This window comes from Camponotus vicinus, unplaced genomic scaffold (assembly GCF_025532165.1).
Source record: "Camponotus vicinus isolate PSW18456_S1 unplaced genomic scaffold, iyCamVici1.0 SCAF_12, whole genome shotgun sequence".
Classification (NCBI taxonomy): Eukaryota; Metazoa; Arthropoda; class Insecta; order Hymenoptera; family Formicidae; genus Camponotus; species Camponotus vicinus.
In genome coordinates, this window is record NW_028141948.1 from 8,944,442 (window position 1) to 8,971,018 (window position 26,577).

Sequence of the window (26,577 nt, forward strand, 5' to 3'; positions counted from 1 at the left end):
CATAGTATTTTCGAGTGAAACAAGTTTGATCGCTAGCGATTAATAATGTCATAAACTTTGTCTTGGATTATTAAATTAATTCATGAAATATTTCGAGTAAGCGTCTGATTGATTAATCAAGACGGGGAATCTGATACTTGAATAGCGTCAAATGGAAATGACTTTATATATTATTAATTATTTTAATATTACTAATTTTAATATATTTTTATTATTATTTTTATTATTAATTATGTATTTATTATTTTTATTATTAATTATGTATTATATATTTTTATTATTAATTATTAATTATTTTATTATTAATTATTAATTATATATTTTTATTATTAATTATGTATTATTTATATTATTCAGATTTATTTTCGAATACATAATTCATGGCAAATTAAGTTAAGTTTAATCGTTCTCGGGAAAGCCAAGAATCAAGCTTGCTTCATTCGAAAACACCATCGGATACACGTCGCAGGTTACGACATAATATCTGTGTGCACATACATGTGTGAGAAATTTCGAAACCGCGGGCGTAGACCGAGCCACGCCACGCGAGGAAGAAAGAAAACAAACAAGGAAGAAGCTACAGGAGGAGAGGGGGGAGCGGGACGCCGCCGGAGGCGGGAGTGGGGGGTACACATGTTGCGCCGGCGGACGCGGTCGGCGTGACGTCACGAACATGGCGGTGACAGCGCCAAGCGAGATAGCGGGCGCGAGGGAAAATTAGCGGCTCGCGCGTGCAGTAACGTCGCGAATCATCGGGCGGACGGAGCGAAAGGGAGCCCGTCGCGAGGAAGGATCACGCCTCGAGCTCGTGAGAGATTCTCCCCGTCGACAGCGTCGCACGAGGAAGCGCGTCGCGTCGCGTCGCGTCGCGCGTGACGTGCATGACGTTTCGCTGCGCTCGCCCCACCTCCGCCTTTCCTCCCCTCCCGCTCTTCTCTCTCCCTCTCCCCTTCCCTTCTCGAGGCGAGCCCGTTGTCGGAACTCGCCCGCTAGAGCGGTTCCCCTCGCTCGCAGAGCGATCAAAGCGAGCGTTCGATTTGCGCGCGCTCGGTCCACGCGTGTGCTTCGAAGGGTGGAATCGTACGGAGTGCACGCTCTGTCGCTCCTTGCGCGGTAACGCACAGTGTAACGTAGGATCGTCGATCGGAGCACGCATCGCGAACAGTGCGAGTGCAACACGCGCCGCGTCGCGCGCAGCAGGTAGCCGGAGGAACGTCAGCCCGAGCGCCACCGGCTTGTTGTCAAGATGGCGTCCAAGGGGAAGCTAGACACCGAGGTCAGTACTCCTTTTCTCGTGCCCGTTTTCTTCCGCCCTGCCTCTCCCCTCCTCCCCTCGGGAGAGGTGACCCAAAGTCCCGAGCGCCTGGGGAATGTCGGGACGCGCTCGCGCGCGCGCGCGAGCGCGCGCGCGCGCGTCGGCGACGTCGCGACGTTCCTGAGCGTCGACCGATTTTTTTTCCCCTGATTTTCCGCGATCGCGACGACGAAGGTTCTCCCCGTCGATGAAAAGGGATCGTGCTTCGTCGAATCGACAACGTCGGTTCGATCGGAGTCTCGTGCGGACGCAGGAACGTCGCGGTGTCCGGAATAACCACGCCCTCTCTGCCTCGATAAATCCGTTCGCTGATGCGCGGAACGATCCGTGCTATTTCCCGCGCTCCTAAACGTCGCGATATACCTAGTGATAGAGGAGTCAAGATGCTTCGGATTAGGAGTATTCCAATGCTCTTGGAAGTGTTTTGATTCATCTTGAAATTTTTTTGTCTCTCGATTGGCTCGAAAAGTCGCGAGTTTTTGAAGTTTAAATTTTAGAGAGAGAGAGAGCAAAACAGTATGAGATAATATATATTTACATATTTAAAAATATGAAAATGACATATAAATAAATATGCATATATATACATAAAATTATATATAAATAAATATGCATATATACATAGAAATATATATATAAATAAATATGACAGATTAACGTTAAATTTTTTTCAAGAAGAATTATTTTTATTAATTGTAAAAACATAATTTTTTTATTTCGATATGTAAAAGGTTGAAATGATGAGTCACTCGAGAGCTTGAAGCTTAATTAAATAATTTTAAATAATATTCGAAATATTTCCAAACGGAGCAACAACTTCATCAATGTCAAATTTAATGCCTCAAAAATATATAATGCCCATCTATACATGCTTTTTTTAATTAAAATAAATTTTATTTTAATATAAAATAAATTTTTTTTAAATATACGACAGAGAGAATTTGATAATAATCGATTCGTGATAAGATTAAGAATAGAAATAGAAATTTTTCTTCACCCGGCGATATTAATATTGGATTATCGTGTCAGATGTTACGATGAATTTTGATTCAGCGACATGTGTTTCAATTGCCTCTCTTAGTCTCCCCTTCCGTATGCGTAGCTGTAGGGCTATAAATTACGCAATATCCATGATATATCAAGCGAGAGAGGAATGTGAATGAGAAATGTGTGTATCTTTCAGATAATTCTGTTGAACTTTTTACTCATTTTAAACGACATATACCTGGAGAAAAATGCAAATATAACGGTATAAGTGTCATTGAACGTTATGACTCACGAGTTACAGCCATCAAAGAGAGAAATGATACGATTATGACGAATTTACGAGCCATTCACGCAGCATGCGATCGTTGGAAAATATTTTTCCAGATATGAAAATACGGAATAAGCTTTGGAAATTTCATTTAAAGGCAATGTTAAGTAGGAAATTAATAATTAAATATAGTCTATAAAGGTAATTAAAAATAATAAGAAAGAGGAATTTTTTTTAAATAATACGTATACATATTGTATACGTATTATTTAAAAAGTAGTTTACAAATTAAAAAGTTTTTAATTTTTCTTTAGTTTACAAATTCTCAAATTATTTCTGCTGACTTGCGTATTAAATCGTACATGTGTTATCGGTCATCGAGAAGAAAATACGCGCTTCTTCAAATAGATTGACTGCTCGATTGGCGTTCAATGAATCTTCAAAAGGCCATATAAAAGGCCAAGAATATTATCTCAGGCATATTTATGCGAGAAATATATATATATTTCTCTCTCTTTCTCTTTCCTTCTCTTTCTTGATATCAGTATCCGTTCTCTAAGCAAACGTTATTCATTATTATCAAGAACCTTGTGGAAAAGTCTTTTCAGTGATTTACTCTGCAACTTATTAATTATATTTATCTCATTTATCTTATTAATTTATATCTATTACCGCAAAATTTTCTAATCACTACGTCACTACTATGTCATCGTCATGCACGATTTTACGGAGGGGAGGGAACGCATAACTATTTCTAAATCACGTGATACGATAAGGTATCTCGGCCAGAGAAGAGCGGAGAAGAAAGCGAGCACGATCTCTCTCTGTCGAGGAGGAAAAAAACACATGTGACATTAACTATGCGAACGCAACACGTGTGTCACTTTGAGAGTAATTATGTAATTAATATGCGAGTCTTCCGAGAAATTTTCCTCAGGCCGATCGAATAATCTAGAACCTTCTAATGTGCACGTGGTATTGCGTAATCGAAGGATTCGTGATAATTCGTGATAATTCACCTTTTTTTTTCTTCAATGAAATTAATCGAGATATCTAATTTTTTCTTCAGTCTAAGCGAAGTATGTATATTTTGACAGCGGCTGGAATGTTATTTTGACAATCGATCATTTTATCTTGTTATTTAAACAACATTATTTTATACATTATGCATTCATTATTTTATCTAGTTCTAATTTCAGAATAATTCCTTTGTTTCTTCATATTCGCGTTAAATGATCAGGATTTTAAAAAATCAATTCACACCTGTCCATTTAATACAGATTACTAATATTTAAATAACGATATTTTTATATGAATTTTTATATCAATGAATTATATTTTTTTTATTCCTATTAAATGCTTAAGCTTTTATGATATTGTATATCGCGCATTTTATTTTGATAAAAATCATAATCATTTCACCATATTATTGTCTTTTCATTTTGATAAAAATATACATATGTGTATATATATATATCAGTTATTTGTATATTTGGTCAAAAATATTGCGCGAATACCTGAACACATGTTGCTCCACATAAATTTATCTTATTGTTTAAACAATATTCATTATTTTGTCTAATTCTAATTTCAGAATAATTCCTTTATTTCTTTGCATTCGCGTTTAAATGATCAGAATTTAAAAAAATCAATTAACACCTGTTCATTTAATACAGATTACTAATATTTAAATAACGATATTTTTATATGAATTTTTATATCAATGAATTATATTTTATTTATTCCTATTAAATGCTTAAGCTTCTATCATATTGTATATCGCGCATTTTATTTTGACAAAAATCATCATTTCATCATATTATTGTCTTTTTATTTTGATAAAAATATTATACATATGTGTATATATATCAGTTATTTGTACAACATTTGGACAAAAATATTGCGCGAATATATACCCGAACACATGTTGCTGCACTAACGTAATTACAAAATTTGCGTAGGTTGCATATCTTGTGTGCGAGCAACTTTGCGATATCTACACGCGAGGTGCGGTTTTGCGTAACTGTGTTCGTGCGAGATATATTACATATTATCGCGGTTATACATTCCTCGAATATTCCATCTTTGCCGGAAATCGTAACTTCACTCGAAGCGTGAAGCGATACGATGGGACAATGTTATTTGCGGTATTTCGCTGCACACACACATCGTGTATGCAGCCCGCGCACATCTCCGCTTTGTGACACGAATGCGCGCCGTATATAATTTTCAATCGATGAACTTCCGTCCGTCTCCCTCCCCCTCCTTCTCCTCCGCCCCTCTTCGCCCCGCGCGTGTAACTTGTCCAGTTTTTTTTTTCTTCTTTTTCACCGATAATTTTTTCGTATAATCGCGCTGGAACGGATGTAAATCGCGATTTTTAATTCCGACTTTAACGTTTTTCAAACGCGAGGCTAGCGCTTTCAAGCACGAGGAAACGAGCGAGTGGAATTATGTATAGATATATATGTATATGTGTTATGGATGCCCTAGAAAAATCGCGAGCTAACTCGCAATTATCGATTCTTTGGCAAACTTTGAGCCAATTTTTTTGCGATAGTTTGCTCGCGATCTTCATACACACACACACACATACACATAAAGTACTTAGTTTTCAACTTTAAGTATCTGGAAATCTTAAAGTAAGATATACTCGTGAAATTAATTCAAGCGTAAAATTTTGTTACTGAACTCCGTCTTATTTTTGATATATAGTTTGTAGATCAGAATTTTTCAACTTTCTCTTGATTATAGCTTGAGAAGTATTGTTGTTTAAATAATAATAAATAAATATTTAGAATGTTTATTTCCGGGAAAAAACATGAAAAAGTTTGGGGTCTTTTTTATATCTAAAAAATGATCAGGAAATTTTTATGGAATTTTATTGGAATTCATCAAAATTTAAAAAAATTCTTTTTATAATAATTTTGCTCTTATATTGTAAATAGTATATTTGTTTATACATTCAATAAAATATTGAATATGCAATAAATATTTTTTATTGTAATTTCTAGTGGTAAAAAAAATGAAAATTTTATGCAAGTGGAAAATGATTATCTCACGAAAATTCTTCAGTACATTTATAAATTTAACATTTGAAACTTGAGAAGTTTCGTGTTTTTTCTTCGTATGAGTGAAAAACATTAGAAAACTCGTGCAAAAAAAAAATGTATTTTAAAAAATTGCATCAACAGTTCTTCAAAATATTTTTTTACCTGAAATTTGAACAAAAATACCTAGAAGATTAGAGAATTTTTTTACGAGAGTTATGCGTTTAGACATGTCATTGTCCTTTCTATCTCCAAAAAAATAATGCTTGGAAGAAGGAAGCGGAAACTGAATATGTTACGTGCACATTATTGCACATATACATAGACTGCCTGCTATCGATACGTCACAGTTTGAGAGCGGATGCAATTAAAATTCGGTGCGACGTGAGACGAGAACAACTCGACAACTCGAAAAAAATAAAGGAAAAAAGGAAAAAAGTAATAATAATTCGCCAAATTCGGATAAACCCGAAATCGCACATCCTCGTGAATCTCCAGATTTGTGTGTCAAGGTCACGACCAGTCGTGCGAAAACCGAGAGGGAGAAATCCACGGGAGTGTACATATGCAGCCCATGGCGGCCATATCATAAACTCGTTTCCCCCGTCGCCCCTTTCTCCCGCCTCTCTCCCCTCTCCCCCCTCGCGTACTCGATGACGGGACTCGTAGATGCGTATATTATTGAACGCATAGTGGATTGTGACCGAACGATTTATGGGATAAACATCGCCATCGTCGACAGCTTTAAGTAACTTGATATACGCTATCGTACAGGAATTCGATACCTCGTTCGCGTTGCCGTATTTTTATGCTCTTGTAAACATATTCAGAGAAAAATAACGGTGAATTATGTTCGTGCAAGTAGGTTAAGATTGTAGCTAATTTTTAATGTGTCCAAGTGGTTTTCTTTTTCTTCCCGCTCCCATAATTGCGACATTAATCAGCCTTTATCAGAAATGTAATTTTGACTTTACTATGACATTTGAAGGTTGCAAGGCAGGCGTAAAATTTTCACGAAGGAAGCGATATAAAATTCATTCTGCAACATGTCGCAATTAAAAGTGTCGAACATCTCGTTCTAAATAAATTTTGTAATTTAAAGTTACAAAATTGACGTTTGATCTCCGGTCTACCTTCTCGTGCCCTTTTTTACATCTTACAAACTTAAAAGTAAAATAACATCTTCAACATCCCCGAACTTGGTGGGTCTTTTAAATATTCGTGTTGCATTAATTTCCCCCAAGACCGCATACGCCAGCTGAAAAATCATTGGACGCACCCTTCGACGATCGATCGCGAGCCAGTCGAGGACGACCAGGTCGACTCGTTTTGCCCATCTACGGCAAGATGGCGGCACCCGGCGCGTAAACTTCATCAGGGATTTTGTACGTCGATTTATAGGTCTACAGATGTGTACGAGTCCATTTGCTGGCAGTTCACACGCGCCTCCCTTCGAGCCATTAAACAGCGATAAAATATAATAGAGAGATAACAATTTTTTTAATAATAGAATTTACAAGCGTATATATATGTAGAATAAAATAACCACATGAAAAAATATTATCGAGCAATAATAAAAGAAATTGACGAATGGTCTTGTGCTTATTAAAAAATGGCGTTGCGATATTTTCATTTAAAGATAAAATATACGGGGCACAAATAAGAATATTTATTTCTTTTATCTGTATTGTATAAATATTTATATATCGGTTATTTATAGAATGCGAGATTTTTATTATATTGATCTCTGAAGCATTTTTTTCTTCTTAATATAATATAATATAATTGGAATTAATCGATGAATGTATTTTATTAATTATCGACTTATCTAAATTATCAGATTCTAATTAAATTTCTAGTGTTTTAATCAAAGAAATCGATTTTCGTTATAATACACTGATAATATACTCGATAATTTTTTTGCTCGATAATTATTCTCTTATTACTTGTAATTGAAATTTTTTCGATGATACAAATTGGGTGGGCAATGTGACAATTAATTCAAACACGAACAATTAATTAGAACGTGATTTTGCGAAACGATCACATTGTTCTTCTTTTCTTTTGTCAGTTTTTCTCTCCGTGCATCGATCTTGTCTCACCTTCGATGCTAATTCGAACGCCATAGTTCGCGTTGATTATCGTTGAATTAACCATTATGTCGTTATTTTAACGAGTGTGTCAATGTGTGTCAGGGGAGCGCGCATACTCTTCTCGAGAGTGTTCCTCTCGTACGTGTTGCTCGTCTTTCTCGAGTGGCACTGGCGCGGAGATCTGTGCAAAGCTAGCTTCCTTCTAATATCAATAGAAATTAAATCTTTGTTTATTATTTAATTGCTTGTTATTTGCTCAGGAAAGTCGAATTCAGTTTCCGAATTTTTACTCATACGTTTCTAGCAAAATTAAACAATAAAAAAAGAATTTGAAGTTAATTTTACATTCAACGAAAATTTATTTTGAAAATTTAATTTGATTAAAAGTTGACTTTGTAAAAGGAGAGTAAAAAGTGGGAACTAATGTAAAATACACATTTTTTTAGGATATTAAACTTGATAAAAATTTAAAAATTTAATAATTAATAATTTTTCTATCTTTAAAAAATTAAAAAATTTAAAGAAAATTAAAATATCTTATTTTAAAATAATAACTTGATTTTTTTCAATTTTTTCCTTAATAAAATTATGTTTAATATTCCATAAATACCTCAGAATAGACTGAGCCGTTAAATATGTAAAAGCGAATAAAAGAGAATGTACTATTTCTGTCATTAATTCACTTCTAAATGTAGGCATAAAGTAAAAGGATTAAAAGTATGATCTATATTATTACCAATTTGTATAAAATGATAATGTATAAAATGATTAGCATGATTAATATATTCTTTGCGAGTACTATAATCTCATATATAATCTTTCTATTATATATCTACGCGTATATATGTGTTTGAATAAGCTGTGCATACAGAAACAGCTGTTAACATCGATTACCAGTAATTGCTTAAAGTAGGAAAATTAAAAATTGTTTGAAAGGCGAAACGACTTCTTCCGATTGATATTAATTAAGAATATATCTCTTTTACGTGAAAAATATTGCAAAGCGATCTTTTAGTCCTTCGTGATCGTTATAATCGTTAATCGCATAGACAATTTTCAAGTAGCTTTTAATTAAAGTTAAAGCTATTAACACACAAACATAATCGCATGTCAGTGTTGCATAATATTATCATCGAATAAGCTATTACATCCTTTAGCTCTTCGATCGATGACGTCGCGAAAATATCGTTCATATTATAATAGAATATCTCAGACAACGGTTATTATTTTGAAACAATAATATTCGCGAAAAACAAAAAAAGGAAGGAGGAAAACGACGTGCTTACACAGAAAAAAAGTAGTGTCAAGTCAAAATTTATATAAAATTAACGCGTTTATTGTTTCGTATATACGCAACAATTTATAATCTTCTTACTTAGAAGAATTTAATAATTTTAAATTTCAACAATATTATAGTCTTATTTTAATATTGTAATTGTCATCTCAAGAATATATAAAATTATTTAATTCTACTTTAAGAAAATTATAATCTTTGATTAAAAAATTATTTTCTATGTAACATTGTTTCTTTTCCATTCAAGAAAATTACATCTTAAATCATAAGAATATATTTTTTTTTATTGAACTATATAAAATGGCTTTATTCAAGTAAGCAATTATTCAAGCAATTATATTTTTCTTTAATTAACGCAATGTAATCTCATTTCAAGATTTCCATGTTAAAACTAAATATATTTCCAAAACAAGAATAGTCCTTTTTTTCAAAACAAGAAAGTCCTTTTTTTCTATGTATTGTTAACCATTTTAATTCTCGCTAAGCTCTGAAATATTAAGCGTGATTTCGATCATTAAAAATGCATTTTTCATAATCGAAATGATTAGAAATTTTCGTTCAATGGGGGGAGAGGAGTATCCGAATTATGTATCTTTTATATTTTTATGTGATTTTTTGGCAAAACTTATAGCTTATAAAATGCATTTTTAAATTTATAATTGAGAATTAAAAATAGAAAAAGCATTGTAGAAATTTTTCATTGTGTAAATTTTTATATAGTATATTTTTTGTAAGATAAATTTTCCATTATTTTTTATAGTACATTATTAATAGCATAATGTTGCATCTTTTTATAACGAATACTACGAAAAATATACTTGCAGGCTTACATGCTTTACAAATGCATTAGTGCCTTTATGTTGGCCTTGTCATCAAACAATATTAGGATTATATTACATTGCTACGATATATTCTGAATATTAAGAAAACAAAACTTTTTATAAGAACGCAATTAACATATTTTTTTCGTTCTTCAGCTTTTATTTGTCAACAATGCATCTTAACGAGTCTTAACGAACACTAATTCAATACTAACATATCATTTTTCGAATAGCTATATATTATCTAATGGCGCGCACATCAGCATAAGTACGATATTTTTATCTCCATTAAGTCAGCAGGACCACAATAAAAAAAAAGAAAAAAGAAAATCAAGTTCCCTTGTGCAATAACAATCGTCACATTAGAAATGGTCCAACTATACAAGAAAATTTTATCGCAAAGCGAATAATATGTATACAAATAAAAAGTCTGCATTTCGAACATATGCTAAAACATTTATTGATTCATTTTAGAGTCAGAAAAATTCTTAGAACGTTGGAACAATTTTGGATCAAATTTATTTACATGTTATATAATCTACTTATTTTCAGTTATTGCTTCGATATCGAATGGAAAATGTTCTTTCATTAAGTAAATTGTTTTGAAAATAACTATTTAATAGATATTTAATAAATATTGCATAGTTCTGATGAAACCTTTAGCAAATTAAATAATAATAAAGTTACTCTCATTAAAAAAGTAATATTCAGACACAATTTTGCCAAAGGGAAAAGTTGTTTCTTTTGACACGAACTATCACGCTGTGCATTCCACATCCGCGAATTTTGATACACCCTGTATACATATATATGCGTATGAGTGTATTTTCAAAATTAATAACCAATTAATAATTAATTACGAGAATTTCAGGAACGACATTGAATTAAAGAAAGATATTAATTATATTGAAAAATCAAACAAAATATTTTCTATAAAATGAAATCTGCTTCATCTTAAAAAAAAAAACTTAAAAATTTCTTTCCAAAATCATAATTATAAAGAAAGCTTTAGCATTAATTAGATAAAATTTAGTGGATTAAGTGGATAAAACAGTACAATAGTATAAAATAGTACATTTTGGGATTCCTATATGACACGAAAAAATTATTAGGTAGTTGTGTATTTTACAGAACACATTTTCTTAAGATATGTTTAATTTTTTTTCTATGTGACGTTACAAAAGAGATTTTGAAGTCGATAAAATATAATCGCTTTTTCTTTATTCAGGATTTTGATTAGTATTAAACAGAATGTCTACTTTGGAGGAACATGGAAAACTTCGAATTCTCAGGGATTTTTTTTGTATCTGTAAAAATTAAAAAATTCTCATGAAATTTTGTTTGGAGGATTTCTCTTTAATGAAATTTTCCGAGCCTCTCTTTGACAATTTTGCTCTTATATTGTAAACAATCGACAAGCCAAGTGAATTGCGTATTTAAAATATATTATGAATATATTTCTATTTGTTTATGCATTCAGTATCTTAATAAAATATTGAATATGAAATACATGTTCTTTATTACAATTTTTAACGATAAGAAAATTTTATGCAAGTAAAAAATAATCGGCTTACGAAAGTTATTCAGTTTTTTAATATATATTTACAAGTCTAACATATGAAATTTAAGAGGCTCTATGTTTTTCCTTTAACGATTAGAAAATATTAGAAAACACATATAATAAAAAAATTTATTTTAAAAAGGTGCACCAAAAAATCTTTAAAATATTTTCTATCTTTTGGGGGAACCAACTTCACATTAGCCCCATTAATTTTTTCAAAAATGGTTTTCAATCAATATAATCGATAGATTTTCGTTTGCACATTTATACATAGTTTAAATTTTCGTTTGTACACTTCTAGTAAAAAAGTTATTTAAAAAAACTTTAACTTCACGTTAGCCCCAAAAGTTTTTTTTAAATAACTTTTGTACTAGGAGTGTGTAAACGAAAATAAAAAAGTGCATTCCTGCAAACAATGTGCAATTAAATCATCGAAAAAAAATCAATTATTTCTAATATTGGGAGGCTAATTTCACGCGGCTTCTCAAATCTTTCATTTTTAAAATTCTTTAAAATATTTCTTGGAATTTTGAACAAAAATGACTCCTAAATGATCAAAGAATTTTCAGGAAATTATTTTACAAGATTTGAGTAGTAGACACTCTCTGTTGAATGATTAAATTCTTCTCAATATGACAATAATTATTGCATACAAAATGTATAATTTTATTTAAAATTCATCGACCTCAAACATTCCTTTAATTACTTTAAATAGAAAAAAAATAAACTTATTCGAAAGATGTGTATCTTAAGACACTTGAACATTCTGGATAACATTTTTTTCATTATTCAATACACATTTCGGAATATATTGACGCTTTAATTTCGTTTTAATTTTGCTCTGCATTGCGCACATTTTTACCGCGATTGGAACGCGGGGGGGGGGGAGGGATTATTTATGAAGGGGTTTATTTATGAGAGGCATTCGTTTGACCTGAAATCGAGAGCCGGTCGCTATGCACCGCGATTATAACTCGCCGTAATTATGGATGACGCGTAATCGGTCACGTTTGACGATTACGATCGGTGTATGCGCCTCCTAATTCGACGCACCTCGTTTCCGCAATGCCGATGGAAGTTGCCCGAGCCTGCCAATTGGAAATCGATGAACGCACACGGCCAACGAAACCTTATTATTTCCTGTCCGCGCGGGCCTCTTTGCAACCGGATGCGAGGAACGCTCGCTCGTGTGAGCGCAGAAATCCTGCTCCCGACGCAAATAAGACATCCTCCTTCCTACTCAACGTCTCTCTAACCCGTCCCTTGCCCTGTAATAAACTCGATGAAATTATTAAAGTGGAATCGCTTGCCGCCGGCGAAGAGGCTCGGGAATATGACTCTCAATTTCAGGTCCTCAAACAACGACGAATGAATCGTGTAAATTTCATCTTCAAGTCTCTCAACAGCTTTCTGAGTTTTTTCCAAGATCCTCTGATGCATTTTTTCACCATACGATATAAAATTCGTCGCATTTTGTTAAAAAATTTAACTTTGTAGGGAAATTACGAGTTGATTTTGCACAGCAGAGATTTTGCTGAAAAATTGTTGAACAATTGTTTGCATAAAAACCTGTTAATCAAATATAATTATGCTAGTTCAAGTGTATTGTACACAGAATAAATTTTACAGTACAAAAATTACGTGAGAAAATATATATTTCCTCTTTTACAATATTTATTATAAAACTGGAATATAACACAATTGAGATATTTATTACTATAAAAATTGTAAAGTATGTGCGTTTGCTTGCATATCAAAATATTTGAACAATTACAGTACTTTTCTTTGTAAAATATAACACGTATATAATATTATTGAATATAAAAATACATCTAAATAATTTAATATCTAAATAATAATAATAATAATATCTAAATAATCTAAGTAATTTCTTTTATATCGTTTATGTGTTACTACGAATTATACTGTAATTTTTACCATAATATTTTTTCCGTGTAGTAAATAAAATGCGTCAATAAAAAAGAGTTTATAGGCGTAACATTAACAATTTATCGAGAATTAAATTCTATGAATATATTTGCGAGTGTATCAAAATAAGTATGTAATATATTTCAAGGAAAATATATATAGCGCATAAACTGAATAAAATAAATTCACACATAAACTTAGTCTCCGATAAAAAAGAGCGCAAGACTTCTTATTTCAGTTCAATCGTCTAAAAAGACTATTAATATTTTAGCAGCCATTTCAAGAATACAATATGTATAAATATGTACTTGTTATACGGAACAAGTGCAATTGCGTTGAGAAATATTTTTATATCGAAATAAATTTTTATATTAAATTCAATGGGATTGTTTGAAGCGAACGGTTTTTGCATAACCAATTTAAATAATGGAACGTTTAGAATTAAATTTATAATTGTCGCAGCGAGAGTCTTCGATACTCGTTTTTAAATATTGGTGATATTTGGGATACACCTTTGGCATTTTGTTGTTTGATTCAAACGACCGTCTAAGCGATCACTCGTATACATGTTCGGTGACGTTACGTAACGTCCACCGTGTTACGTAACCGCGCTTAGCAGTCGAGAAAGAGGATCGAAAATTTGTGTACGGTTGCTCGCACGCCGTTTTTAGAATCGTGCAAAAATTAATAACGTTAATTAATTACGCAATTCTTTTCGATAGAGACATAATCGCGATCGTTTTTTTTTATTTATAGTCGTAGACGATAATTTAATGCGCGATGCGCTAACGAGATAAACCGTTGGACAAATTACGACAGTGTCTATTATCGTTGTCTAACCGACAAGTGATTATATAATGTTTTACTCTACTCGTTAAATCGCAGAGGATCAATAACGATCGATTAGCCATTCGCTTGTGACGGTACAAGTGTCCCTGATGATTTATTTTTCACGGCAGTCGTCGATTTTCTTCGGAACCGGATGCCGTTTCGTTGTCAATTATTCGAATGCAATTATTATTATTATTATTTTTTTAAGAAAGAAAATAAAGATAACAAAAAGGAAGAATAATTTTGAGAAAAAAAAATTAGAGAAATGTAGTTAAGATGACAGATTATGTATGATTTTATTAAAAATTCCACGAGATAAAAAATGCGCCGAATAATAATTTTGACATTTATTTAATCGTTTTGATCGATTACTCTGAGATGTCTTTCAGATCGTCGTGAAATTGAATGGAATTTCGAAAAGAACACGGAACCCGGGGATGCTCAGAGAGGAAATGTTGATATACGATGCCTCTCGCTAAGTAAAAATATCACGTATTGATGCTTTTTACTATCCCCAGTAGAGGCGTCTCTTGGCTTGCGATATTCACGCGGCGAAACAGCTGATACACAGACACACACACACACACACACACACACACATGTACACCGCTCGAAAGTATTCCCTTTCGACTCTATCTCCTTTGTCTTTTTCCGCGATGCGAAAAATATCGCTCAGCATTATTCGTATGCGATCGCACGCATAATCGGCATCTCTCTCTATTTTTTTTCCACATGATAGCGCGCGCATTCGCGATATAAATTATTAAACCCGCTTATCGATCACGGAATTTCAAGGTGAACGAACACACGTTCGCACGAAAATTCGACACCCCGGAGGGGCGGAAAATGAAAAATTCACCCCTTTACTCGATTTCGTAGAGCGACTTACCGAAAGCGAGTGGGTTACTGACCGACCGCGGGGTGCGGGGTGAGGCAGCGATTCGAGGAAGGAAGAGACCGCGCGTTCGTCTGTGTGTGTGACGACACGGGGGAAGAGCCGGGGGGGTGAAAGGGGGAGAGAGGAGGAAGGGGAAGAGGGAGAGGTGGCGGTTGTAGGGGCAGAAGGCAGAAGGGTGTCAGCGGGTAGAGAGAAACGGCGGCGGCGGGGGCGGTGGCGCGGGAGGGGATAAAGCCCCGCAGTGCGGCGCGGTCGATACAACCACCACCACCCACCCCCGACCCCTGTTCGAGGACCTCTCGCTTCAGCCCGGCCTACGGGCTTCTGTCCTTCTTTCCTCAACCCCTCTTCCTCCCCTCCCTATCCGCTCCTCTCTTTGTCCAGATAATTGTACTTATTCGGTTCGTCGATGTTATTATTTATTAGCATTCCGTAGAATTTCTCAGTCTCGGCGGAAAAAGGTCGGTCTGTCACAATAGTGGGCGTTATTTGGCTTCGACGAAATTGACGAGCCAAATGGAAATCCGAGGGATAAAGTGCGCTCATCGAGCACTCGATCGAACGCGGTTGCGAAGGGTTTCGACATTTTACGCGATACCGCGTCGTATTATTTTTTATCTAGCTCGTTGACATTTTTGGCCGGGGCTCTTTAACCGCGCCTAAAGGAATCTTTAGGAATTCTTTGTCTTCTTCTAGAGATAAAAAACAGACAAATCTCGGATAACTTTATCGTTTATGAGAAGAATTTTGTCTTAAGACTCTTGAAAGATGGGGAAAAGATTGGAGGGATTTGATCTCAGGGAAATTTGGAATTTCTTATCAGAGATCATAACGTATGAAACGATACTCGAGTCAATCTTCGGGCTATTATTAGAACAAACTAAAAGACTTGAAATTAAGGTCTAAAAATCGATTTTACTCCTATGACTTCGGTTAAGATTCAGATCATCCCCCGGATTATGTATCCCAGATTTTAAAATTCAAGCCGAAATTGAAATTGAAAAATGCGAGCTTTCATGCCTCTCATATTCGAACGTGCCCTACTAAGGCACGTCAATGGGCGCCGGGAAGTCCTTTATCCTGCTTCCGCTCTCTCTCCCCCGGACTTTTCTATCTCTCTTATCTTGTCCCGATGTTTCATCTAATGTTTTTATCTCGTATCGTGTCACATCAGGGACACGTGAGAGAGAGTGGCCGTTCAACGAGCTAACTGTTGGTCGCTCTGTGTCGAAATTGCACGCCCACTATCTGTCAGTTGTCATCGACAGCCACCCACGCGTGTACGGCCTTCTTTTCCAGCGAAAGCGCCACCGTCCTGTCAAATCGCGCGACGTCAGAATTGAATAAAACACACGCATTTTTCATCTCCCCTTCATCTTTAATTTATCTGCATCGGCGAGTAGGTATTCGATATATCGGAAACCGAGGCTCGAGGGGAGCATCGGATATAATCTTTGTATTAGTTGGAATAATCCGCGAAAATATATAAATAATGCAAGGTAATAATGAATTCCACGGGATTATACTAATTAATTCGGTCGGCCTTAATTTAATGCCGATAAATTTGAAAACCGTTTATTTGAAATTGATTTTCGCTGTTTAATTAATTTATTGGATAATATAAAAGGAAATAAATTAGAGAGGAAGGAAAGAAAGCGGTAAAGAATATTATTATTGAAACAATATAAATCGGTTCCTTTCCATCAAATTTCAAGTCCTAATTTTAAAATGCATATTTTATTTTCCAAGAAAGATAAGATTTAATAACTACAATTTTACAGTAATATTTATAATAATTTTACAGTAATATTTTTCGAAAATTGAGAAAAGATAATCTCTAATCTTAATCTTCTTGGTTTTAATTTTTTTTACGAAAGCAAAACTATATTCATCAACTGTATACTTTTACATTAAGGTTCTCGACCTTAAAAAAAATAAATTCATTTTCTTTTTCTCAAGAAATTCTTTAGAAATTAAATAATATCGGAGGGCAAGAGCTTTACTATAACTCTCATAATTGCAAATTCTCTAAGAATCGGAGCAAGGATACACGCTGCATAATTCTATCTTTATTGCACACCAACGATAATTTATTCCCAAGAAGTTTGCCAAAAAGAGAGAAGGAGATCACCGGCTAATAATAATTTTTTACTCAAGCGCGTCGAAGACTCGCACGCGTCGCGTCAAAAGACCTCTTCTTGGTTTCAGTAATTTAGCGAAAAGATGATGACTCGATCGCATTACAATTCGCAATGTGATTCATGTCGCGAACGGTCGCGAACGCGCTTCGTGCAAGTGAGTCACCGGCCGGAACAGACGCGACGCGGTGCGCCTTTTTTCGCGTTCCTCTTGTCGCGCGAGAGGCTCGCGAAAAGTCGGAGCAACCGAGAACGAAGCGGAGCAACGGAGGTAGATTGAGCGTAATGTGTCTCTTCCTCCGACGCAGATACAGTCACGGTCAACCGTCGCGGATAACTGGCGTGTAAGTGCGTGCGTATGTGTGCGTAACGATGCGCGCCTCCTTTTAACGAGGCTTACGGACGACGGACGTAAGACATAATCTACGCCAAGTGTAACGAGATCACCGCCAGGATCTTTATTCCGGCGACTCCGCGTCTCAGTCCCGGCGAAATCGGCCATTTAAAGGACGAAGCGGAAATAAATTGTCGGGAAATGAGGATTTAAACGTGCCATTTCCCACTCTTTAATGTGCGCCGTGACGAGTAAAATGCGGCAGATATGTACTCGTTAATCTTGTCGGGAATATTGCCTTGTGCTGTGAATTCTTTTTTAAATATTTAATCTAGATTACAGATTTTTTTTATGTGTCTTCTTCTTGAAGAAGATTATCCAGGGTGTCTTTCTAGAACCCTTTTTAGAAATTTCTTTTGCACCTGGAAAAATTAGGAATTTTCATGAAATTTTATTGGGATTCAGGGGAATTTAAAAAAATATTTCTTTAATAATTTTGCTTTTATAAACAATCAATAAGCCAAATATGCGTTTAAAATGTATTATTATGAACATCTATTTCTTTTATATATCTCGTTTATATATTGAAAGTTTTAACAAAATATTAAATATGTAATACGTATCCTTTAGTAGAATTTTTAGTGATAAAAGGAAGTAGTAATAAAGAAATTTTATGCAAATGCTTATCTAATAAAAATTATTCAGTTTTTTTCCAGTTTAAATTGACAAATTTAGCTTGAAACTTAAGAGGCTTTGTATTTGTTTATAAAATTTGTGAGAAAATGCATACAATAAAAAAATTTGCTTTAGTTTCATAAAAAAAAAAAAATATTCGAAATATGCTCTTTATCTGGAATTTTAGAACAAAAATACCTGGGAGATCAGAGAATTTTTTTACAAGATCAGAGTAGACATCCTGTTAGCGATGATTTTTTTCTGAATATTTAAAATGAAAGTATTGATAAGGCACATACACACACACAAGAGATCAAATATTCGTTGAATTGTCAATACATGAAATCAAATTTAAAAAGATTGGCGTTATTTTAGCTAATAAAAGTTTTTTTTATACAAATTGCATTCAAATAAATGTCGTTTCTTTTATCATTTTTCTTTTCGCACGCGACAAGATTTTCATTTTGCCGATAGCTATTAACCATGAAACCGTTGCAGTAGTATATCGAAAAGGCGATTAGGGTCATTGATTTTGTCAAATCTACGGAATCTGGTTACGGAAGCTGCTCCGAATAAAAACCTTGACCGAATGTCGAGCGCAAGAAATCGCGAGATATCGAATGTCACGTCGAGGACAATTAAGAATAAAAATATTTCGATTAAACACTTTTAGAATTTTCGATATTATACTTTTAGAATTTTTCTCAAAATTCCGCAAACTTATATATTATTGATATTTATTATATTCAATAAGCTTATTTATCATCTATATCATTTTTTCCCTGACTGTTATTAATCATGGGTAACATCTATCGATATTGCAAAGAGAATTCCAAAAGATTTAATCCAATTTCCGTTAAATAACCGGAAAAAGAGTACGAGATGCAGTAGCTTCGTATTTATACGAAATCTTGCTACGAAAAATTACATCATCGGAAATTGAGAGTGGACGTGAGCAGATTGAAAACGGTTTTCAATCAATTTTCAGTTTCACGTGTATTTCAATTCGTCGAGTAGTAATCCCGCGTAACGAAGCAGACGATTACAGTGGAAAAAGGCACACGGTGGTCAGACGGGTTCTCGAGATTCTTTAAATTCCGCTCTCATACAAATTTAAATGTCTTGTGAATTTTCTGCGTAAAATTACATCTCTATAAATGTCGTATTTTCTTCGTACATACACATATTCACGTCATAATATAATATTTAATTACACATGATGAAAAAAAATGTCTTTTTACTCTCTTGTTATTAAAATTAACATTTAATTTAATATTTATTATTTTTAACACATATATATTTATTATTAACTATATATTTATTATGATTATATATTAATTATATATTTTTTTATTAACACATTCTCTCTCTCTCTCTTTCTCCCTCTAATTAATATAAATCTATTTAAAAAGTCATATGCTTTATACTTTAGAATTTTTCGAAATTTTGTCTTTGAAAACGCATCAATAAAAATATTTATAAGAGTTATATATATTTATATTGAAATGCACATGAAGAATGAATTGATAATAAATAATATGAATAATAAATAATAATAAATAATAAATAATAATAAAATAATAAATAATATGAATAAAAAAAAGTATAAATAATATTACAAAAATAAAATTGCTTCATTAGTGTAGCAAGAGAGAGTCTTAAATTGCATACAATATATGTGTGATGATTTAACTAAATGTTTAGATTACAACACGCCTAGACACAATTAAATTGCTAAGAGAAATTATGAAATCTTAATCGACAATTAATAACAAATTATGATAGTATAAATTATAATGTCTACGAAAAATTGTATATATTTTGTATCGAAATTCTATATGAATTTCCGTCTGAAAATCTCTCTAAAAATTCGGTTTTTATGAATGAATTCCTTTATCGATAAGACGGTTCGGTATGAAATAGCAGACATTAACTAAATGTTTAGATTATAACACTAGACACAATTAAATTGCTAAGAGAAATTATAAAATCTTGATCGACAAATAGTAACAAATTATGATAATATTAATTATGTCTACGAAAAATTTTATATATTTTGTGTCGAAATTCTATATGAACTTCCGTCTGAAAATCTCTCTAAAAATTCGGTTTTTATGAATGAATTCCTGTATCGATAAGACGGTTCGGTATAAAATAGCAGACATTAACTAAATGTTTAGATTATAACACTAGACACAATTAAATTGCTAAGAGAAATTATGAAATCTTGATAGACAAATAATAACAAATTATTATAATATTAATTATGTCTACGAAAAATTGTATATATTTTGTATCGAAATTCTATATGAATTTCCGTCTGAAAATCTCTCTAAAAATTCGGTTTTTATGAATGAATTCCTTTATCGATAAGACGGTTCGGTATGAAATAGCAGACATTAATTAAATGTTTAGATTATAATACTAGACACAATAAAATTGCTAAGAGAAATTATGAAATCTTGATCGACAAATAATAACAAATTATGATAATATTAATTATGTCTACGAAAAATTGTATATATTTTGTATCGAAATTCTATATGAATTTCCGTCTGAAAATCTCTCTAAAAATTCGGTTTTTATGAATGAATTCCTTTATCGATAAGACGGTTCGGTATGAAATAGACATTAACTGTCGGGCGCATGAATTGAATCTCGCGAGACCGCTAGTCGCCGTTTTACCGGTTCGAACCGGATCTGGCACGTATAGACGACATCCTCAGCTCGATGTATTCGAACCAGAGTTAACCGGTGACGACTATGATCAGTCGAAAGAATCCGACGACGGTCGGTTGCCTCGCGCAAGAACGAAGCCGGAAAATTTTACATTTGCGTGTCAAATTGAGAAAAAATAAAAAAAAATAAGCATACTGTTTCGACGTATCGAAAAAGTGTTTAGATAGACGCTTGGTAACTATCGAAGAATCGCAAAAGCGCTGCTGCGCGAAGAAGGCTTGAGATAAATCAATAAATAAAAAATCCATCACCAATATTTACTCAACGGTGAAACGATACGAGAAGGTCTGGTATTTTCCGTGTTCGAGATGATACAGTTTCCGCATCCACAGTTCGCAATTTTCGCAACTTTGACGTCTGTCGATATAAGAAACTTGGGGAATGCAGATATTTTTATAAGAGTTACACTTCGGGATGACCATTTGACGGTTTGAACTTTTCGATGTTGGCAATTTTATTAGATCTATTCGTTTCTTTGTGTTTACTCTCTTTCTCTCATCCTGAGAGAATCTGAACGTTTCCATTCTGTTTACAAAGTACGGAAAAAAGTGCGCTATTTAAAAACGGACGGAACTGTTACACATTAAGTTCCTATCTATTTGTCTTTTTTTCTTTCTTCGACGAGAATAATAATAACAATGTGACTGTCAGAGCCACAGATGACGTCACTAACCACGATGTTTGCATTGCGTGTTCTTATTTATTATCTCTGCCGACTTGGCTCTTCTGATTAACTCTTCTCTCGCCGCGACTTTCGAGAGATTGCCTATCGTATTTTGATATGATATAATTATTCATCATGGCGTTTTGCAAAAGACTCCTTATGTACGATTATTTTATATTACATCGAGTTCACGAGATGATATATATATTTTTATTTATTTCAGCTATACGCCAAGAAAAGGACTTGGTTTACATTTCTTACTTAAAAGAACACACATCCATCCACACATTATCCCTCTTTCCTCTTTACATAAACGCCGCAATCAATATTATTTACAACCGTTATATTTTTAAAGCTATTTCCATTACTACTCCTACTCACGCTCCTTCCCCATTTCTCTTTCTTATTTTTCTTTTCCTTTATCCTATCTTTTTTTTTTATAGCATTCCCACGAGATGATATATATTAAAAGTAAAATGCAAATTTATGTAATAAAATGCAAAAGAGTAAGAATAGTGTCTACTCTCTGTAAAAATTTTCAGGGATTCTTTTATATCTGGAAAAAATCAGAAAATTCTTGTACAATTTTATTGGGATTCGGGGAATTTTTTTAAAAATTCTCTCTTTGCTAATTTTATTCTTATAACCAGTTGGCAAGTCAATTTAATTATTCGCACATGTTTAAAATATAATATATTATAAATATATATTTATTTTTATATTCAATGAAATACGAAATTAGAATAGATAGTTCATATCTTTTACTGTAATTTTTGGTGATAAAAAATTAAGTTAATGTTATGCAGATGAAAGATGTTTGTCTCATGAAAGCTATTCTGTTTTTTCGCCAATATATTTTCAAATCTAGCACTTGAAACTTAAGTGGCTCGTTATATTTCCCTTGTACTAATGAAAAATCATTAGAAAACGCATGCGATAACAAGATTTTTTTTGTAGAAAGTTGCATTTAAAAAAAAATGCTAAAAAATTCTCTTTACGGAATTTTGAACAGAAGAAAAATCTGAAAGATCAGATGGATTTTCAGGGAATTCTTAAGAAATGTAAATATATGAATTCTAAAGAAAAAATAGAACATATAATTCTTATTTTACTAAATCCATATCACGAGGATAATTCATTTTTTATGACACTCGTAAGTAATGATTTTATTCCATGCGATTATTAAACTCGGTGTATTTCCATATTTATCGTTTATATGGAAATTATAATTATAACTCACGCGGCGTAACCTTACAAGATTCGTTTCCGCGCGACGTTGATGAATTGTAATACTAATTTACATAGAACGCATTAATTTACATAGCGCGTTTGTCGCGAAAATCGCAAAGTCAGATATTGATGCTTTAAAAAAATATAATAAATAAATGAAGTAATATTTAATAATTAAAAATATATAATGAAATATAATGAAATAAATTTAATTAGACATTTTTAATTAAAAATATAATAAGCGAGCGCATAAAATAAATATCAATCGCTTGTTTCGAACTTTTCGGAGCGAACTTGTAGAAAAATCTTTTCGCGATCCACACACATGTATCGGGGTTATCGGTAACGCGATATATCCGGATAAAATGACTATGAATAACGCAAACGACAACAAAAGAGAGGAATTTAGAAATCCGATTCATCCCTCGATCCCATTCAACGGCCATTACAATATGACGTCGTGGGCGACGGATCTATTTTCGCGAACGTATCACCATCATGCGCCGTCCTTCTCTGCGTTTCGCAAACCATAACGCTCGTTATTTTCGAAATGCAGCGTGGTTAAAAAAGAAAAAAAAAACACTTGGCCGTAATCGCGGTGATTTAGTCCGACTCGCTCGACGCTAGGATAGTCTGATAACGAGTTGCATAACGAGTGATGACGATGATGATGACGACGACATCGTGCATGTTCAACGTCGAACGACTCGTGATAGATATTGACGGTTCTTTGACGTACATGTTCTAGAATCAGAGAATCGCGGAACCTCTCGAACGCAGATGTTAGAGGTTGAAATTTAGAGCGCTGTGATTTTTTTATTTTTTTTTTTATTCGAATCTGTCGAGTTTCATTCCTTTTTTTTAATTTATCGAATATTTCATTAGATTTGTACACTTGGCATATTTATATAGGTGCGATAAATCTGCAATTTTATTTCGTTATGATTGTCACTTGAGATACATTTCCAAGGACTAAAGAGAATTTTCGAAAACTCGGACATTTGCGTATTTCGCGAGATTAATGTTTACTAGCCTCTATAGCCGGTCACCAAGTGCATTCATTTGCGAATCAATGGTCAAATGGGACTGCGCTGCCCGTTGGCTGACGTGATTGAGCGATACAATCGGTGCAACTGTACTTGGGCCTTTATGACCTAGACAAAACCTTCGGTTCGGAGCGAAAAAAAAAGACATCGAAGGAATGGCAAATGTAGATATTTATAGGTAAAATAGAAAGAGATTTCTCGAAAGGAAAAACTTTTAAAAATATTTATCAATTTAAAGTACAAATAATTTCTCTCTTTCTTTAATCTTGGATTTTATATATTTTTATTTTCTAGGAGTAAGGATGGAAAATACCTCCTCGAAACACGCATTATTTACTCTTCGCAAAAATCTGTCTTCGCTTGTATGACACGTGCGGTCTCGTACGTCAAACATCTGTGGAGTTGTCTCTGCGTCCGAGATGACGTGTGCGCGGAGGAAATTGAATTAAAAGCTGCAAACTGGCAGGCGATGCTGCGACGGGTCGGTTATCGAAACGTGTACCGTCGCGAACGTATACCGAACGATCCGTGTGAGACGCCATGTGCGTGTGTGCGTGAGACACGTCGTTCTCTCTCTCTCTCTTTTACGTTCGCGCGTTTCGCAACTCGGCGTTTCGCGCTCCTCTCCTCCTCCTCCTCCCCCATCTCGTCTCCTCGCGAGAGAAGAGGAGAGAGAAGGAGAGGCGATGAGTACTTGGAGTGCGTGATACGCGAGATTGGCGCAAGGCCAGTCGCGACAATTGCGTAACTCGCGTCATCGCGAATCGCCCGACGACGAACACGGTCGCTGCCTGGACCGAGAGTCTCCTTGGAAGTCGGCTTGAAGGAGGATAAATGAGAAAACGAGATAAACCTGGCTGATCGGCGTCGCCGAGTGCGCGGTGCACGAGCGATTTCCTCATCGCACACATCCGTCGACGAGAACGAGCGCGTGGCTATCCCTGGCCAAAAATTCCGCGCAACTTCGCAAATTGCCGCTGACAGTAATTTATGCACGTCGCGTTACGCTACGAGATTCTATCCATAATAATAATAAACTTTTTAAATCCCTTCTTTCTTACCTTTTTTAAATTTCTAAGAGTAACGAAATTTTCTTTCCTCTTTTTAATTTAAATAAAATTCTTTTCTGCGAAACAGCTGTCTTTCCTCATTCATTGTTTCGAAGAAATGAATTTTCCGCAATTAATTTCCTCCAAGTGCACTTGTCATGTCCGTAAATCGTCGTAAACAAAATGATTAGTAATTGGCGAATAATTAACAGGACAACGAAATTCAATTACGCCGCTAAATCGTTTTTCTCCCCTCATTTCGCGAATGATTTAGAGTGAGATAAATCTAATTGATATAGCGCCAACAGGATTTTCCAACTATCACGTGGTAATACATGCCGTATCCGGACAATCTGTGTGTTATCCGATGGTGGAGATTCGTCTTATCGGAATTGGAACATAAATATCGTCGTTCTTTTCAGTTTCAATCGACTTGTCGTTATCAGAGACGTCATTTATTTTGCGACAACTTGAAACAGAGAAAAATGTTGACTGATGTCAGTAAACGATAGAACGGGATCAATGAAATATTGTAGAGATGATATAATTCAATTCTTCTTTTCTCTTATTTTTTTTTAATATTGATTTTTGTTTATTGTATCTTACATGCCTCACGTAATTGAACATTGTTTTATAAAACTTGCGATATTGAACTGAGTATGTTCTAAGCTTCTTACAACTTTAGAACTTTCTTAACGATGAGAGTAACAATTTAAATCAAGGTCCAGGACTCGTTTTCATCAAATTGGCATAAAATGTCAATCTCGTAATAATATACCTCAACGTTATAATTCATGTCGTTTATCTTCAGTTAACTAATATTATTTTATACCACTGTCTGAAATAGAGTCTGACGATCGTGGAAGACAGGAGAAAAGAGAAACAGGAGATGCAGACGCGACCAGACACATCATCGACACCGTCGACGAAATGTCATTGACGTAGTAGCCCTCGTTTTCGACACGTCACGAGCACCTCTTTCGCCTATTTATAAATATTCGTGTCTTAAAGCCCCGAAAAATCTGCTTGCGCGAGAAACCTCGCAACTTTTAGACTCTGCGCAATCATTACCACGAGTATTTTCTCGACCGGATTGATTTTTTTCGTTGTAGGAACGACACAACGGTGTATTGTCGATTGTACATTTCCTCGGTTGACAAACGACGTGAATAAATATCGCAGTTATTGTATCCTCTGTGCTCTTGTCAAATATTCTCGATATGTTATTAATTCGAGTAAAAAAAAAAAACCACGTCCCTTTCGCGACCAGAGTCACATAGATTGGATTTTGATTTGCGAATATGTATAGAATTTTATGACAAAAATTTGCATGTGTATAGCGGACTCTTGAGCACAAAAGGTACGAAAATAAAAATGACATATGTCCCGATATGAATATAATTAATTGCTTTGGAACATCAAAATAGCAGGTTTCTTGGAAAGAATTGTCATTCCAATATTTGTCAACGAAGATAAGGAGCTATCATTTCGCGATAGAAAAAGAATGTCATGTCTATCAAGAGATACTTTTATCTTTAATCTGTCAGCCTCATAAAAAGCGATATAAATATTTGTACTTCAATCTCTCCCCCCTCTTCTATCTCTCTTGATATCTTAGTTTCATTAATCTTATCGTGTTACTATTGTTACATGTG

The 26,577-nt window shown here is 34.1% G+C and overlaps 1 protein-coding gene across 3 annotated transcripts in view; it reads left to right on the forward strand.

Annotated features, from left to right (window-relative positions):
- The first annotated feature begins 727 nt into the window (after positions 1-727).
- The window catches only part of Atpalpha (sodium/potassium-transporting ATPase subunit alpha), a 70,436-nt gene continuing 44,586 nt past the window's right edge, over positions 728-26,577 (forward strand). For 2 of the 3 annotated variants that reach the window (XM_083085632.1, XM_083085635.1), the window contains exon 1: positions 729-1,276. In XM_083085632.1, coding sequence (XP_082941758.1) covers positions 1,247-1,276 — 30 coding nt within the window. In that variant the 5' untranslated portion in view covers positions 729-1,246. Of the gene's footprint in view, positions 1,277-26,577 lie in introns of all 3 variants that reach the window. The other variant, XM_083085633.1, reaches the window with a different exon arrangement.